Source organism: Heloderma suspectum, chromosome 4, assembly GCF_057233095.1.
Source record: "Heloderma suspectum isolate Gila_16-S chromosome 4, 16-S_ref, whole genome shotgun sequence".
In the NCBI taxonomy this organism is placed as follows: Eukaryota; Metazoa; Chordata; class Lepidosauria; order Squamata; family Helodermatidae; genus Heloderma; species Heloderma suspectum.
In genome coordinates, this window is record NC_139461.1 from 163,573,383 (window position 1) to 163,590,539 (window position 17,157).

Sequence of the window (17,157 nt, forward strand, 5' to 3'; positions counted from 1 at the left end):
CTGGAAAGGGGGAATGACTGTTAATCTTGCTTAATCGAAGCTATAGATATTTCCTTGGAGTAGTAAATATGAATTAAGGCAGTAAATAATGTGCCTGGTATTTTGTTGTCCAAGGGTCTCCGCTTGAGTGAGGATCTACTTTCAGAGAACATGAATTTAGCCTAGCAACTGTTGTTAGGAGGGCTATAACTTCCAGCAACTATTATTGGAGGAGAAGCTGCTGTTAGTTCATTGTGACACATGCCTGGCAACGGAGATCTTATCTAAGCATGCAAATGAAAGAACTCCCACAGTACTTGGGCACCACAGCTGAAGATCCATTGCCTCTCTTTAACAACTCTAAGGCAGGGCCTCCATGAATCTGTCACACCCATAAGCCACTGTGCCAATAATAATAATGAAGAATGAGGAAAAAAAGCAGACGGAATTCTCAACTCTTGGTAAAGTAGCTGCTCATGTCCCTGACCTCATTGTGTATGGCGATTTCTCTCAGGAAGTGCCTTTCATCGAGAGCTTTGATGGTGTTCTGCTCTTTGTAGACATTTCAGGTAGGCAAAGGGAGCTCAGGGTTACAGTGAGTGTCACTGGAGGAAGGGGCATAAAGTCTAAAGGCACTTTGAAAAATAGATTGTGAGACTTCAGATCTTATCCTGGAAATAAGCTGAGCTTTTCAAAAGTCTGTATTGAACACCAGGAGGGAACTCCTGATTCCCTTGCCACCCCACCATTCAATTTAGCTGCTGCTCCCCCTTTTCCAAGCCCCCAAAGCCTTACCTAGAGGGACATGTGGGGTGGACTATAAGCCCTTAGCTGTAGCTCCAACATATAATGATTTCACCAATGTATGTAAAATTCTATGTGGAATATGATCTACTAATCCAGTAGATATATTGCATAGAAAAGGCCTAACCATAAATTCTAACAAATTCCACCCAAACAAATTCCACCCAAAATTATTCAACTTACATTTTGTTCAGGACAGTATTCGATATTAAATATCCAAAATCTAAAACCAATGAAGCAGGCCTGAAAAAATTATGACCCTTTTTGTTTTTCATAGAATACTTCAATGAAATTCAAACATGAATTGCCTTTATCATAAAAGACCTATCAAAAAAGTGTTCAAAATGAAACATAAAGCTATCTACTATATAACTAATGTCTGATCACACCAACATATAGGCAGATATAGGTGATATGTTGATATGGTCATTATATTAAATGGTTATTACATGGCTATTATTATAGTAATTATAACCTATTATATGCAAATCTTGACACTGAAGCATTGACAAGAATATACATATGCACTGGTTTTTCCACTGCCAGCGTTACTGCTCTTCCTCATTGGTAAGAATTGGTAATGCTCTTGTGAAGTTGCTACCACTGCAATGCTTGCAAACCACAGTACAAACAAGACCAAGTGGGCATGCATACCATCTACTGCAAGTTTTGTCGACTGTGATTTGGCAGGTGCAGCAAACTGCCTTTAGTAATTTCCTGGTACTGGTTCTTTTTTGTGGCTATTGGATGAAGATATCCATGTAAACGTGCCATCTACATTGTTCTGGAAACACATTGTAAACTCCGAGTGTTTCCATACCAAACACTAGAAATGTACAGGTGGTGCCTAGCAGCATCAACAGTTGGACAGAGCCATGCAATGTTAAGCTCTCTGTAGAGAGTTTCTTAATGTTCTTAATGCACTCACAGTGCATAGGGCTCATTGGCTTTCCATCTCCCCTACCCCTTGTATCAAACCTTCTCAGCTTTTTGATGATCTCATGAGCATTTGCCCTATGGACTATCTGTCCATACTTCAGCCCACATTGTGTTCTGACACATTAATGTGAAGTTACTTTCCTGGAATGTTTGTCTACTTCTGGATACTTGTCTTCATGTACAAGTATCCATTTGCTGAATGTATAGTCTGGCATACTTGGAGTAATTATTGTGTCTAATACATGAAAGAATGGAAGCATGTATCCAGCACTCTACAAATATAATTTCCAGTTTCTGCCCATATAAATGCCTTTGCTATATCAATCATGTGAGGGTACATAATCCAAAGGCATGCTGTTCTACTACTTTCTCAGTTTCTTTTGTTTCTTCAAGACTTTTGGATTAGTTTTGTAGGACTGTTGAAGAATTCATGTGTTCCACTGGTGTATCTTTAGTAATGGATTTCTCAAAAATTAAGAAAAGTTCTCTGATTACTGGGTTGTCAATCTCCATTGCTTTACTGGATTCAGGGGGCAGTTCTTTGTTCTCTTTAGTGGTCTTTGCAGTGGTGTGTTTATTGCCATCTGAGGGTGAAGACGATGTGTGCTCTCTAGTGGCTTGGGTTGTGGTGCACTTCTGCTATTAGTAGAGCACTCACTGCTGTTGGTACCAGTAAGTGGACAGCATGTATGTTTTGCCTGTCATTATATGACCTTCAACATCACCCACGCACACCAGCTCCAGGTCTTCTTCAATACCAGATCCACTCATCAGATTCCCAATGGCTCTCAAATATGACATCAAAAGGTGGAATTCTCCAAGACATATAAGAATCTTATTAAACTCTGTAAGAGTTACTACTTGAATGGCTTTTATCCACAGACTCCGATTGAAAGTACCAACAGGCTCATCTACACCCAACCTCCTCCTCTTGCTGAGTCCCCTCTACCTCTCCCCCTTCACTGACAGAAACATACTTCCAGGTGGGGAGGTGGGGGGATTGGAAGTGAATGTAATCAGACTGGCAGGGGCTACTGAACCAATCAGAGAGGCTCCCCCCTCCAGGCTCTATTTCCCTTAATGGCAATCTCAGGAACAAGCCTCATTGACCACAATGGGAGTTACTTCTGAGTAGACTTCCTGGATGTATGCCCGATTCCGCCCATTTTTTTCCTTTCCCTCTAAATAGCAGGCTACCGCATTAGGAGGCACCCCTAAAGCTTCTGCGTTAGCAGGCCATGCTAAGTCACTCTCTCATCACATGATTGCTCAAGTCTTCCATCAATACGCACACCCTCCATGTCAGTATGTTGCTAGGACTCTATCACTCTATCACTCGATCATGAAATAGTGCTAACATGCATTTGCGCTATCGCACGATAGCACATTACTCCCCGAGTGCCTGCTGGCTCCTGTCGAGGTCAAGGGGGCTTGTTCCAGAAAATGCGCTATCACGTGATAGCACTATCACACTATAGCTCAAATGCATGTTAGTGCTATTTCGCGATTGAGTGATAGAGTCATAGGAAGATACTGACATAGAGGGCATGCATATTGATTGAAGACCTGCACAATAGTGTGACAATGAGATAGTGACGTAGTGTGTAATATGAAAACTAGACTATGATCCTTGCGGCATCGTTTCCCTGGTCCAAACGACACAAAGGAATATTAGCCGTGGATTCTCCCCACGTGTAGTTCTGGGGAAATGACCTGAGATAAACTTGATTTTCAGGCTGTAATGGGAGTACTTGCTTGCCTGTGACAGCTTATATATTACACACTAGTGTCCTAGCGCTTATTTTCAATGTTGTTTAAAAGTTGGTCCATTGGCATCCTGCTCCAAATTGGTGATGAAACTTCTAGAAAACAGGGAGGGAAAGGGTTGGTCACTGAGGTCAGAGCGACACACCCACAAGGGCTGGGCTATACGCCCCATGGGCAGGACTATGATACCGAACCCAGTGCAGTTGTGGAAACAGGTCAGTAATGCAGCCGAAGTAAGCTGGAAAAGTCAGATTATAACCAGTCTCAGAAGAAGCAGTTTTTCTGCGATAAAATGCAGGGCTGGTGCTGAATGGCCATGATGTCATGGAAACACAGAGACCTCACCATGCAGCCAGGTTGGAGTAAATCACTGGTGGAAACACAGCCCATGATAACTTTGCCACATAACAAATAGTTTTCTTTGAAAATGAACCACGGAACTTCTTCTGAGTGAAGCGCACGAGCACATGACACTTCCTCTTTTTAAAAAAATAGCTTTGTATGACATTTTTGTTGGTATAGCTACTATAGCTTGCTTTATGGAGCCCCAGTCCACCTTGAGGAACTTCCACAGGTCTCTCGTGCAAATTGTCACATCTTTCCTTGCTCACTTCAGTTATGCCTGTCATGCCTTTTCCCCAAAGAGCCACACAGCTTACATCCTCTCCCAGAACACTGTCACCATCACCAATAATACAGTGCTCAGCATCCTTTGTTGTAAAGTTTATTGAAACGTTAAAACAGAAATGACAGCTGAATTAGTGACATAAGTTCATTATCGACATCTTGTGTCTGATGTTAAAACATATATTACATACGGAAATAACAGGTAGAATCAATAGAAATAAATACAAAAAATAAATAGCATCAGAAAAACAGCCTTTCTCCAGAAAGAAAGCTCTAAATTTTAATTTTTGGCCATTGCACAGATAAACATTCTCAAAAAAGGGAAAGATGTTTTGGGTGGAATGAGTTTATAGTCAACTTCTACATCTACTGGACTATATAGTTTTAAAAATGGGAATTCTTGCATTAATTGACTCATTAAAAACCACGTTTCTAGACCTCAGAGTTTTGGAAATGGATCTGGAAATGAATAGTTTGCAAAAGGCTCCAGTGTTCAGGTGAACGGAGTTTCTAAACTTTGCAAGACCACCTGTTACTCCCTCATGATCTCTAGTCAAGTTCCTCTACTAATAGATGCTGTCCTGCCCCTCACTAAGACCAGTCTCTCCACCCACTGTTCTGCCTCTGGCTAACTATTTCCAGACTCTGCTCCTTATCTGATAGCTTTGCAATGAATTTTGCATGTCCTTCACAACAGAAGTAAAAGATGCTCCTGCTGCAGCTTCAAGGTAAGAAAGGGGAATGGGAGAGTGTGGGTATGGCAGGGACAACTTTTGGGAAGGGGTGGGCTGGTGCAGACAGGTGGGGAGAGAAACTGGGAATTCTTTTTGGCTTCGGCTGAGGGCTTTAGAAACTGGATCTCATTTTAGGCACACTTTTATGAGGCCCTGAAGTTCATTTCTGAGCCTTAGCTCAACGAACACCAGCATATATATATCTTTAATTTTCAGGGTAATCACAGGCTCCCTAAAGATGATAAGGGTGCAGTCCTATGGAGATAGTTGTCAGCCTCTGAACTAGGATGCTGATGACTATCCAACGCTGGGTGGCCAAAGCACAGAGGCAATTTTGCATTTTTGCATCTCCACCCACCTTGCATTTTTGGCTAGAGAGGTGATTTTGCCTGTCTAGCCAGGGAGCTTTGGAGGGGGGGGGGGCTGCGTGGCGCATAGGAAGCTGCATAACACAGATCTGCTCACCTCCCCACCCCCAGGTCTTCCCCCTTTTCCCTGTCTCTGCACTCTTTTTCCAAGTGCGGAGATGTAGCCGGTGTGAGCAGAACCACAGCAGCTACAAGGGAGCAGAGAGTGCAGGTTCTGGGAATTGAGGTCGGAGCCCTGGCTCCCCAGAAACCAAAAAATCCTATGGCCCTCTAGACAGTATCTAGTGGCCATAGGGTTGCTCCCTCCAACATATTAAATATAGCAGGAAATAGCAGGACAGGACAGGACAGGCATCCTGTCCAAAAGTGATACACAAACTCCCATCAGCCTGCCTCACTTTCATGAACTCAGCTCTAATTCACAGCCCCAAGTTGTGTGATTGACAGCAAGTGCTTCTTCATCTTAAAGGTTTCACGGCACTGACAGAAAAGTTCAGCATGAACACTAACCTGGACCGTGGTGCTGATGAGTTAACACAAGCCCTCAATCACTATGTAGGAGACATTGTGGAGGGTGAGTATAGCAGCAATGCATGGTCAGTTACAAGAAAAGCACCCATGTGATTGATCTATCAATCTCACTCCCAAATACCACTGATGGCCAGAATTCTTTTAATTTTTGTTTAATTAGCATTATTGTATCATTGTGTTATAGCAAGTATTTTGTATTATGGTACATACAAAATAATTGTTGTTGTTGTTGTTCAGTCGTTCAGTCGTGTCCGACTCTTCGTGACCCCATGGACCATAGCACGCCAGGCCTTCCTGTCCTGCGCTCTCTCCCGGAGCGTGCTCAAGTTCATATTCATTGCATCCATGATGCTATCTAGCCATCTCATCCTCTGCCGTCCCCTTCTCCTTTTGCCTTCAGTCTTTCCCAGCATCAGGGTCTTTTCCAGGGAGTTTTCTCTTCGCATTAGGTGGCCAAAATATTGGAGCTTCAGCTTCATTATCTGTCCTTCCAATGAGCACTCAGGGTTGATTTCCTTTAGGATGGACTGATTTGACCTCCTTGCAGTCCAGGGGACTCGTAAGAGTCTTCTCCAGCACCACAGTTCGAAAGCATCAATTCTTCGGCGCTCAGCCTTCCTTATAGTCCAGCTCTCACAGCCATACGTTACTACTGGGAAAACCAAAGCTTTGATTAGACGGACCTTTGTCGGCAAGGTGATGTCTCTGCTTCTTACTATGCTGTCTAGGCTGGCCATAGCTTTCCTCCCAAGGAGCAAGCGTCTTTTAATTTCATGGCTACAGCCACCGTCTGCGGTGATCTTGGAGCCCAAGAAAGTAAAATCTGTCACTGCTTCCATTTCTTCCCCTTCTATATGCCAGGAAGTGATGGGGCCAGATGCCATGATCTTAGTTTTTTTAATGTTGAGTTTCAAACCAGCTTTTGCACTCTCCTCTTTCACCCTCAACAAGAGGCTCTTGAGATCCTCTTCGCTTTCTGCCATTAGGGTGGTATCGTCTGCATATCGGAGGTTGTTGATCATTCTCCCAGCAATCTTAATTCAGACCTCTGATTCATCCAACCTGGCATTTCTCATGATGTACTCTGCATATAAGTTACAAAATAATACATAATACAAAATATAATACAAAATATATTTTGTACAAAATACAAATACATAATTCAAAATACAATAATACGTATGTATTATGTATAATAAAGAGCCTCGTGTGGCGCAGGGTGGTAGGTGGCAGTATTGCAACCAAAACTCCCCCCCCGACCTGAGTTTGATCCCAGCGGAAGCCGGGTCTCGGGTAGCCGGCTCAGATCGACTCAACCCTCCCTCCTTCCGAGGTCGGTGAAATGAGTATCCAGCTTGCTGGGGGAAAGGTACTCACAAGTGGGGAAGGCAATGGCAAACCACTCCGCTGTAGTCTGCCATGAAAACGCCAGCACAAGCGGCGTCCCTCTAGGGGTCAGTAATGACCCGGTGCTTGCACAGGAGGAAACTTTCCTTTATGTATAATACATGATACAGAAATTGGCGTTATGGTATTACAGTGCCATACCTCTCTTTCATGAACAAAAATGGAGGTATAGTGCTACAACATCATAATGCTATATTTTATTACTATTGCTATTATACTATATTATGCTATTTTATATCATTGCGGTGTTATACCTCCATACCAGTCTTTCAATTAAAAAAAAAACTCTAGCCAGAAAACAGTTTAATGATAATTAAAAGATCAATTAAAAAAATAATCTGGGTTTCTGCCCACAACTTCTGTAACTCTTCTCTCCCTTTCTTTCATCTACAGAGGTGCTGGTTTTTGGAGGTGATGTCTTGAAATTTGCAGGTATGGATTGTGGAGAAAATATCATTTTTAAAAAATATATGAGCCAGCTAGGGGGAAATATCTTGATTGGGTTTGAAAATACCTGGTAAATTCCTCTGACTCCAGCCAGAATTAAAAACTATTCTGCTTACGCCGTTGATACAGTGCTAGTGTAAGCGATCTCTAACACAACACATGCCATTCGCCGGCATGACAGGTTTCTCCAGAAAATCTGCAGTGCCAGCATGTGCTTTTGGCATTGTGCCAGAGGTCGCTTACTCTAGTGCCATATCCATGGCATAAGCGGAGCAGCGGCATTGGATGCTGACCTTGAGCTCCACAAATGACCCAAGTAATCGCTAAGCATTGGTAAGTGCTCCATTCCCCATTGACATGTTGGTTTCTTTCTCCCAGGCGACTTCACACCTTTTGTTAAGCAGTGCAGGTGTGATTTGGATATGTATTCCATATCCTCAGTGTAGCAAGATGTTGACAGTTGGTAACTCATCACTGCATGTCCATGGAGGGATTCCTCTGGCTGGGTATTTTCTCCACACCTCACCTTTGCTGGGCATAGGGAGAAGATCAGCATGCAGCAACCTGCCTCTACATGACATGCTTCAGAAACTTCTGCTTAAATTTCTACATTTGCCTGCCCATACTAGAGCATGTTTTAAACTGCAGTCCTATATACATTTGCCTGGGAGGATGATCCAGTGACCTCAGTGGGGCTTAAGCGTATAGGGTTGCACTATTAGTCAGCTAAATCCTTACATTATTTTAATCCTGTCTTAATACCCCAGACCCTCTTAACCTCAACAAAGCACCGCTGATTGTTTATCTTGGTCTCTGTGTTCCATTATCTTGGTCTATGTGTTCCATTATCTTTTCACCCCATGAGTAGGGTTGCCAGATGATGCAACAGAGGGCAGGGCACATGCACCTTTAATAGCTGTGTAGAAATTTCAGCAGCTGTCACTTGCATGACAGTTTAAGGAATTCAGTACCGTTGGGAAGAACCATAAGAGACCTACATCCTGCTCACATACCAGTGGGAGTTAAAACTGATATGTAAATCTTCTTTCCACCCCCTCCTTATAAATAAAAGGGATGGTGGCAATGTTTCTAAAACAAGTGGTCGTGGTTTGAGGACATAATGTGGTTTCAGGGGTAATCCTGGCCCAGCTCACGTAAGGCTGCAGCGACCTTTGTGGGTTGCAACAGCTGCTGAAGCCACAACAGTTTTGCAGAAGGGAGGGGGAGATTAAAAAACAAACCCTTGGTTACCTTGTGTAACTAAGGTTAGTCAGAGAGCATCTTTCAATCCCAGTAAATAACGTAGATATGAGTTCCAGCACCAATGTGCGAGTATGTATTCTTAAATTCTAAGACAACAGAAAATCCATAGATCAATTTTCCCCTTAACTGAATGACACTGGTATAAATTAAATTGATCTTATCAATGGCTAACTTTCCCAACTGGAAATATTAAATGCCACACTGAGAAAGATAATGCCAAACTGATCCATGTTACAAAATAAGGGCAGCCTCACTTGCCCCTCTGTGTCAGCCATCTGATCTATCCTTCTTATGACAAGGAATGTGAAAGTCGAGTTTTGCCTAGTTGTCGGAAATGAGTGACTGAAACCATGGTTTGACTCAGAGAGACAGAGCGGGCGAGTTACTGACAAAGCAAAGCAACAGCCATAGCTTCAAGCTCAATAGCAGAGGACTTCCCCTCCTCCAAGTTGTCTAGGCAGGATTCAGGTAATGCCTCTGGCTCCTGGTTATTTTTTTCTGTGGTCGACAGCCCTTTATAGAAAAAGCGTTTACTACCCCATAGTTAGGGATGAAGGCAAAATCATTGCTATCCGAATCTTATCAAAATCTCTCCAAAGGTTTAAGTCTTAACCCCTTAGAGAGACTGACATTTTGATGCTCCCTAGCCCATCTCATGTAGGGGCGAGCATAATTTTGCCCTCACCCCTCAAACTTTAATGGATTTGGGGACAAAAAAATAATAGCACTTTATTTGCATGGCAGTCCCTCATACATTAGTTCAAAAACTGAAATTCACGAAGTGACCTCTTTACTGCTAGGTGGAAAGCTTGTGTCCTCCTGTGCTGGCATCACCATCTCGGTCACCTCAATATACCTGGAATAGGCAAGACAGCAGTGCGATCTGAAGGCGCCAGTACATGTTGGCTGTGCTCTGGAAATTTCAAAACTGCTTTGCAAATGAGCCCCTAAAAAGGCCAAGCGGACGCTTGCAGCTGCTTGCCATTTGGTATGTTAAGAGGGGTGGGACATTCATAGCTTGCACTAACCAAAACTACAGACTACAACAGAGCATGAGAGGGCACCATAAGTCAATTGCAGCAGATGACAACGCATGAATGGTTTACATTGAATTTGTGAACAAAGTGCTTGAGAAAGGTCAGATGTTGGCTAACGGATTTATCTTGACTAGGCCAGGCAAAGCCATGGCATTGGTATGCATCCAGTTCTTTCTCTCTGATCTGCCCAGGGGATGCACTGCTGGCACTCTGGAAGGTGGAGCGTTGCCATATAAATGACATCATCACTCTGGCACTGAAATGTAGTTTCAGCATCCAGCAAGAATATGGCGTCCGTGATACTGAGGTGGGACTGGAGCTACGAGTGAAGATAGGTACTGTCTCCCCTCCTAGAACAGAGCTTCAAGTTTATTTCTTATGAAAAGCCCAAGGCATGGCATCTGTCTCAACTTCACTCTGTGCTGAGAGAAACAGAAGCACAGAGAGATGGAAGGCAGGAAGGCGAGAACATTCAGAGATTCTTGATCTCAGGTCCCTGGCTTTAGCCAGTGTGGTATAGTGATTAGAGAGTTGGATTGGGTCTAGGGAGACCTAGGTTCTAGTCCCCACTCAGCCATGAAGCTCACTGGGTGACTTTGGGCCAGTCACTGACTCTCAACCTAACCTACCTCACAGGGCTGTTGTGAGGATAAAATGGATAGTAGGAGGAGGACCATGTAAGTCACTAGGTTCCTTGCAAGAGGAAAACCGATGGGATATAAATGAAATAATAAAATAAATAGCCAGCAGGCAATGCTCTCCACAGCCACATATTACATAGAACTTAATTACTGTCCTGTTCTTTTGGTTAGTTAGGGAGCCACAAGATGTAAACAGCAATGGACAATCGTTTCAGAGAACTGAAGGTGGTTTGACAGAGCCATTGATGCTGCTGCCTGCAGTATGCACACAGTTCTGTCTCTTTCTCTCCCACTTTCTCTCCCACTATCAACTTTAGTCAAACAAGTCTGGTAGGTGTTCTAAGCATTAAAAAAAATTGTAAAACATATTTGATCAGAGATGGTAATAAGAAAGCAGAAAAAATGTACATGATGGATAATGATGCTTCTATCAAAGCACATTCAGTTCTCTCAGATATTGTCTGTCAGTAGCTCACAATGTACCACACTAGAGATGCATCCAGGGCATACTCAGACTTGGGAGACCTGTGTCTAAAATCCACTAAGGCATGACACTGAGTTGCACTGGAAATCACTATTCAAGACTATACTGTTTTGTTACATATGGATCTTATGTGAGCTGCTCTGGAGGCACTTTTGGCTGAAAAATGGAGTAAAAATGCTTAAAACAAACAAAAAGCAATCTCTTTTTAACCTACCTTACACTGAGGGTTATTGTGAAAACAAACTGGGACAACCACAAAGAAGAAGGGCATGATATAAATATGATAAAACAATATGTACCAAATAATCACATTCACAAGGTATAGCAATAGATTTTATCTAATTTTCTCAGCTACCACAACACATATTATAGTAACTGATAATATATCAAGGGGGAAAAAAACAAATGGGGGAGAAATCAAAGTGTAAGGAGCAATCAAAACTTGTCGTATGGTAGTGGCAAAAATGCAAACCCCGCAAATGTTCAATGACACTGGGGGAAATGTCCTTCCTGACCCAAAAACATGATAGTCAACAAATACAGTTCATTGAGTGTCCTCAAGGAAAAATGGCATCCCAATCCATTTTAAATGGCATCCCATCTCCAAGAGCGACCTTCTCAGAAACAAACCTCCTTTTTGAATCCAGAATGACTACTGGGGTGGCTACTGGATTATAATATCTGACATAAATATACCTACTTTTTGAATTTATTCTGAATCCTATGGTAGTTGCAATTCTTCCATTTTTGTATTATCAGAAAATTGGATGTGCATAGTGGCCAACCTGCCAATAGCACTACCCACAAGGCAGCTGTCTGTGGTGATTTACCATCTCTTTTCTTGATAATTATGATTCACTAATTTCTTTTCCTTCCAAGAAACCGTGAACCTTCCTTGTACTACTTTTTCTTACTAGTTACTACCCATGTATATTCTGCCCACTTCCCGTTCTACTTGCAACAGTTATCAGGCCAGGTTTATCCCCAACCTCCCAAAGAGGAAGAGTGAAGACTCCTTCCCTTTCTCCTCACCCACCTGCAGATTCCCACTTCCAACAGACAACATATGCCATGAAAAGGCCTCCACAGCCACTATTAAAACTATAAAAACTATTTTAAAGTGTGCATAGGTATAAGCTGTGGCTGTGTCAGGGTAGGCCTGTGATCAGTTAATTAATCTGTAAACACAGAGGGATATGACAATGTTACAAGGTCTCACAAAAGGTTGGGTTGCAGGGACACCCCTTTCACATTTTAAACATTCACAATTTATTAGAATATCATGTGGGGCCAAAATCCTTCCCAAGTCTGATTATACACACACATACACACATATCGACCTTCTGTCCCCCCTGTTTTAGGCTATAACCCTCATCATCCCTGACCACCAGGAGTGCACACAGTATATCTATCTGCCATGCCTCTTCTCCCATGCATTCCCCAAAGCCAGGAGTGTGTGTGTGTGTATGTGTATGTATGTGCATGTGTATATATATATATAGGCCCAACTCTACATTTTTGTAACTTAGGATATGGTTTCCCCTGGACAAGGGGAGAACAAAGATTAATTCTGTCAAACCTATATAATTCCCTTTCCCAGATGTCATTTTCTACACTTAAAAATATCTAAAAAGTGAGTTAGGTGATTTATCTTTTGTATTGTTAAATATGCATCTATTTCAGTCAAACATTAACAGAGATGATTGGAAATATTCACACCAAGCCAAGAGGAGCAAACAACATTCACATCAAATTAAGGATTTCCCCTTCACCTTCAAACAGGGTCAGTGCAAGCCCTGCCACCCGCCTCTGTTTTGTTCTTTACAAATGCTTTCTTTAAATTGCTAGTTATAAAAATACCCCTACATGATGTGGTCAGGTTCCACAATGAAGAAGTTACATCTTTTGCCAGGACTATCTGCAGGTCACATCTCAAAGGTTGTTGTTGGAGACCATAGGCACCAGTATTTCCTGGTAATTGGCCGGGCGGTGGATGAAGTGCGGTTGGCCCAAAACTTAGCAAAAGCAAGTGAAATTATCCTGTCACCAAATTGCTGGGAGCTCTGTGACCGGAACTTAATAGAGGTGGAAAGAATCCAAGATGAACGAGCTGTCAAGGTGGGTGCCTGTGATGGTTTGTGCTATGCAGGAGAGCCCTATCTGCTGCCTCTTATAGTGTTTTGTTTATATGTCCAAAGTTTAAAACAACTGAATCCAAGGCAATGACTCTGATGGATATATGCAGGGGGTGTAGGTTGTGCCACAAGGTGCTGGTTGGGAGCTTGCTTCTTTCTGGTGGCAAATGTTGCCTTTCCCCCCATTATATGAAGTTAACTCAAGGCATATGAAGTTGCCTTAGGCTGGGTCTGATCATTGGCCTTTCTAACCTAGTTGGTGTCTGTAGCTCTCTGTGGTCTTAGTCCAGGGTTCTACCACATGGATCTGGAGGGAGTTGTCTGCTTGCAGCTCTTAATAATAAGGTACCCTGACCCACACGTGTCACATCAAAGAGAGAATTTTCCACCACCAGCAATTCCTCCCATGATTCACAGTGCAAATCTTCCTTCCTGGGGGAGAAGGATGTATTCCCTAGGCAGGATGAATGCAAATACTAAAATAGGAGGTTTCTACTTATGCAAAACCTCTGTAGGGATTTCAAGGAATCTGTAGGAATTTTAAGGGCCCTACAGGAAGGGCAGTAAGATTTGCTGTGGTTCACTCTGCATTTAGAGGACAAAAATAACTTGATGCTATCTTTCTAACCACTAGCCAGGCTGGCGGGGGCTTCTGAGAATTGAAGTCCCACAATCTAGAGGTCTAACTTCTGCCCACCCCTGGTTTATGTCACAGAGATTGCTGCTCTGAACGTGGTAAAATTACCAGTACACACACACCTCCCTGTTGGGTTGGAACTGCTCATTTTAATAGGCTGGACATGCACTGGGATGCACTTAAGGAAAAATAGACAACAATTGAACTACCCCAAAGGGCAAGGAGGTGATGCACATGTACAAGGCATGATCAGCAGACATCTGGAGCAGTAGTATTATCCAGGAAAGAACTCTCACTGCGGAACAGCCTCCCCATGATGGTGCCAGCATCATATTCTTTTTGCTGCCAGGTCAAGCCCTATTTTTTGCCCAGGCATTTTAAACTGGTTTATTAATCGGGTTGATGTGAGCTGTCTATTCTATGCATTTCCTGCATTTTATGGCTGTAGTTGAAGTTGTTTTACTGCTTTTGTTGTATAGCATGTTAGGATTTTGTATTACATTTTGTATACCATCCCGGTAAGACATTTTCTAATGTCTTTGAGTGCCCAATGAATGAGCACAATAAGCCCAGACAAAAACCAAATAGGACTGGGAGAGTTTGTTCATCACTAGGATTTTTCTTGTTCTCATGGACAAACTTTCCCTTTCCCTTTCTTTTAAAACTGTAGTTCTCTGGGCAGTATACCATATTTTAAAATAACAAAATACAAGATAAAATAAAACAACAAATAAAAAGAGCTAAAGCTAAAAATCAAACCAAAACCACCAGCAGAGATAATGGTGCAAATATCTAAATGTAGTAAGACAATTTTCTAAAACATTTTATTTTCCCAAGCATTTTCTAAAATGGGTGCCAGGCGAGCCTCTCTGGGGAGAATGTTCTACAGATGGAGCACCACCACTAAAATGGCCTTCTCTCTTGTAGCCACCACTTTACCTGACTTGGCAGGGGCAGCCAGAGGAAGACCTCAGATGATGGCTTTAGCATTTCAGTATGTACATATGTGAGGAAACATTCCATTAGGTAACATGACCCAGAGACATTTAGGGCTTTAAAGGTTAACACCAGCATTTAGAATGTGATCTGGAAATGGATAGGTATCCAGTGCACATTACAAAGCACTTGCATAATATGATCATCTCAACAGTGCCAATTCACAATCTAACCCCCTATTTTGGACTAACTGAAGTTTCTGGACTGCTGTCAAAGGCAGTCCCGCATATAATGCACTGAAAGTTTCCAAACATTAGGTTACCAAAGCATGAATAATTGTAGCCAGGCTATGTAATCAGGCTTGTTGTTGTTCAGTCATGTCCGATTCTTCGTGACCCCATGGACCATAGCACGCCAGGCCTTCCTGTCCTGCGCTCTCTCCCGGAGTGTGCTCAAGTTCATATTCATTGCATCGGTGATGCTATCTAGCCATCTCATCCTCTGTTGTCCCCTTCTCCTTTTGCCTTCAATCTTTCCCAGCATCAGGGTCTTTTCCAGGGAGTTTACTCTTCGCATTAGGTGGCCAAAATATTTGAGCTTCAGCTCCAGTATCTGTCCTTCCAAGGAGCACTCAGAGTTGATTTCCTTTCGGATTGACTGATTTGACCTCCTCACAGTCCAGGGGACTCGTAAGAGTCTTCTCCAGCACCACAGTTCGAAAGCATCGATTCTTCGGCGCTCAGCCTTCCTTAGAGTCCAGCTCTCACAGCCATACGTTGCTACTGGGAAAACCATAGCTTTGATTATACAAACCTTTGTCGGCACGGGGATGTCTCTGCTTCTTACTATGCTGTCTAGGTTTGCCATAGCTTTCCTCCCAAGGAGCAAGCGTCTTTTAATTTCATGGCTGCAGTCACCGTCTGCGGTGATCTTGGAGCCCAAGAAAGTAAAATCTGTCACTGCTTCCATTTCTTCCCCTCCTATATACCAGGAAGTGATGGGGCCAGATACCATGATCTTCGTTTTTTAATGTTGAGTTTCAAACCACTTTTTGCACTCTCCACTTTCACCCTCAGCAAGAGGCTCTTTAGATCCTCTTCACTTTCTGCCATTAGGGTGGTATTGTCTGCATATCTGAGGTTGTTGATAATTCTCCCGGCAATCTTAATTCCGACCTGTGATTCATCCAACCCAGCGTTTCTCATGATGTACTCTGCATATAAGTTAAATAAGCAGGGCGACAATATACAGCCTTGTCGTACTCCTTTCCCAATTTTGAACCAATCGGTTGTTCCATGTCCGGTTCTTACTGTTGCTTCTTGACCCTCATACAGGTTTCTCAGGAGACAGGTAAGGTGGTCTGGTACTCTCATCTCTTTAAGAATTTGCCACAGTTTGTTGTGATCCACACAATCAAAGGCTTTAGCGTAGTCAATGAAGCAGAAATTGACGTTTTTCTGGAATTCTCTTGCTTTCTTCATGATCCAGTGAATGTTGCCGATTTGATTTCTAGTTCCTCTGCCTCTTTGAAACCCAGCTTGTACTTCAAGTACTTCTCGGTTCACAGACTGCTGAAGCCTAGCTTGTAGGATTTTGAGCATAACCTTGCTGGCATGTGAAATTAGTGCAACTGTATGGTAGTTTGAACACTCTTTGGCATTGCCCTTCTTTGGAATTGGAATGTAAACTGACCTTTTTCAGTCTTGTGGCCACTGTTGAGTGTTCCAAATTTGTTGGCATATTGACTGCAGCACTTTAACAGCATCATCTTTTAGGATCTTAAATAGCTCAGCTGGAATACTGTCATCTCCACTAGCTTTGTTGTTAGTAATGCTTCCTAAGGCCCACTTGACTTCACTCTCTAGGATGTCCGGCTCAAGTTCAGTGACCGCACTCTCATGGCTATCAGGGACATTCAGATATTTCCTGTATAGTTCTTCTTATATTCTTTCCACCTCTTCTTAATCTCATCTGCTTCTGTTAGGTCCCTGCCTTCTTTGTCCTTTATCATGCCCATCTTTGCATAAAACGTTCCCTTGAGCTCTCCGATTTTCTTGAAGAGATCTCTAGTCTTTCCCATTCTGTTGTTTTCCTCAATTTCTTTGCATTGTTCATTTAAGAAGGCCTTCTTGTCTCTCCTTGCTATTCTCTGGAACTCTGCATTCAGTTGGGTATATCTTCCCCTTTCTCCCTTGCTTTTCGCTTCCCTTCTTTCCTCAGCTACTTGTAAAGCCTCATCAGACAGCCACTTGGCTTTCTTGCATTTCTTTTTCTTTGGGATGGATTGAGTTGCTGCCTCCTGAACAATGTTACGGACCTCCGTCCATAGTTCCTCAGGCACTCTGTCTATCAGGTCTAATCCCTGAAATCTATTCCTCACCTCCACTGTATATTGATAAGGGATATGATTTAGGTCATACC

General features: G+C 42.8%; 1 protein-coding gene across 1 annotated transcript in view; it reads left to right on the plus strand.

The window, feature by feature from the left end:
• Positions 1-311: 311 nt before the first annotated feature.
• The window catches only part of ADCY10 (adenylate cyclase 10), a 170,279-nt gene continuing 153,433 nt past the window's right edge, over positions 312-17,157 (plus strand). The window contains exons 1-5 of the mRNA XM_084851606.1: positions 312-548; positions 5,688-5,792; positions 7,550-7,588; positions 10,095-10,238; positions 12,941-13,146. Coding sequence (XP_084707732.1) covers positions 398-548; positions 5,688-5,792; positions 7,550-7,588; positions 10,095-10,238; positions 12,941-13,146 — 645 coding nt within the window. The 5' untranslated portion in view covers positions 312-397. The remainder of the gene's footprint in view (positions 549-5,687; positions 5,793-7,549; positions 7,589-10,094; positions 10,239-12,940; positions 13,147-17,157) is intronic.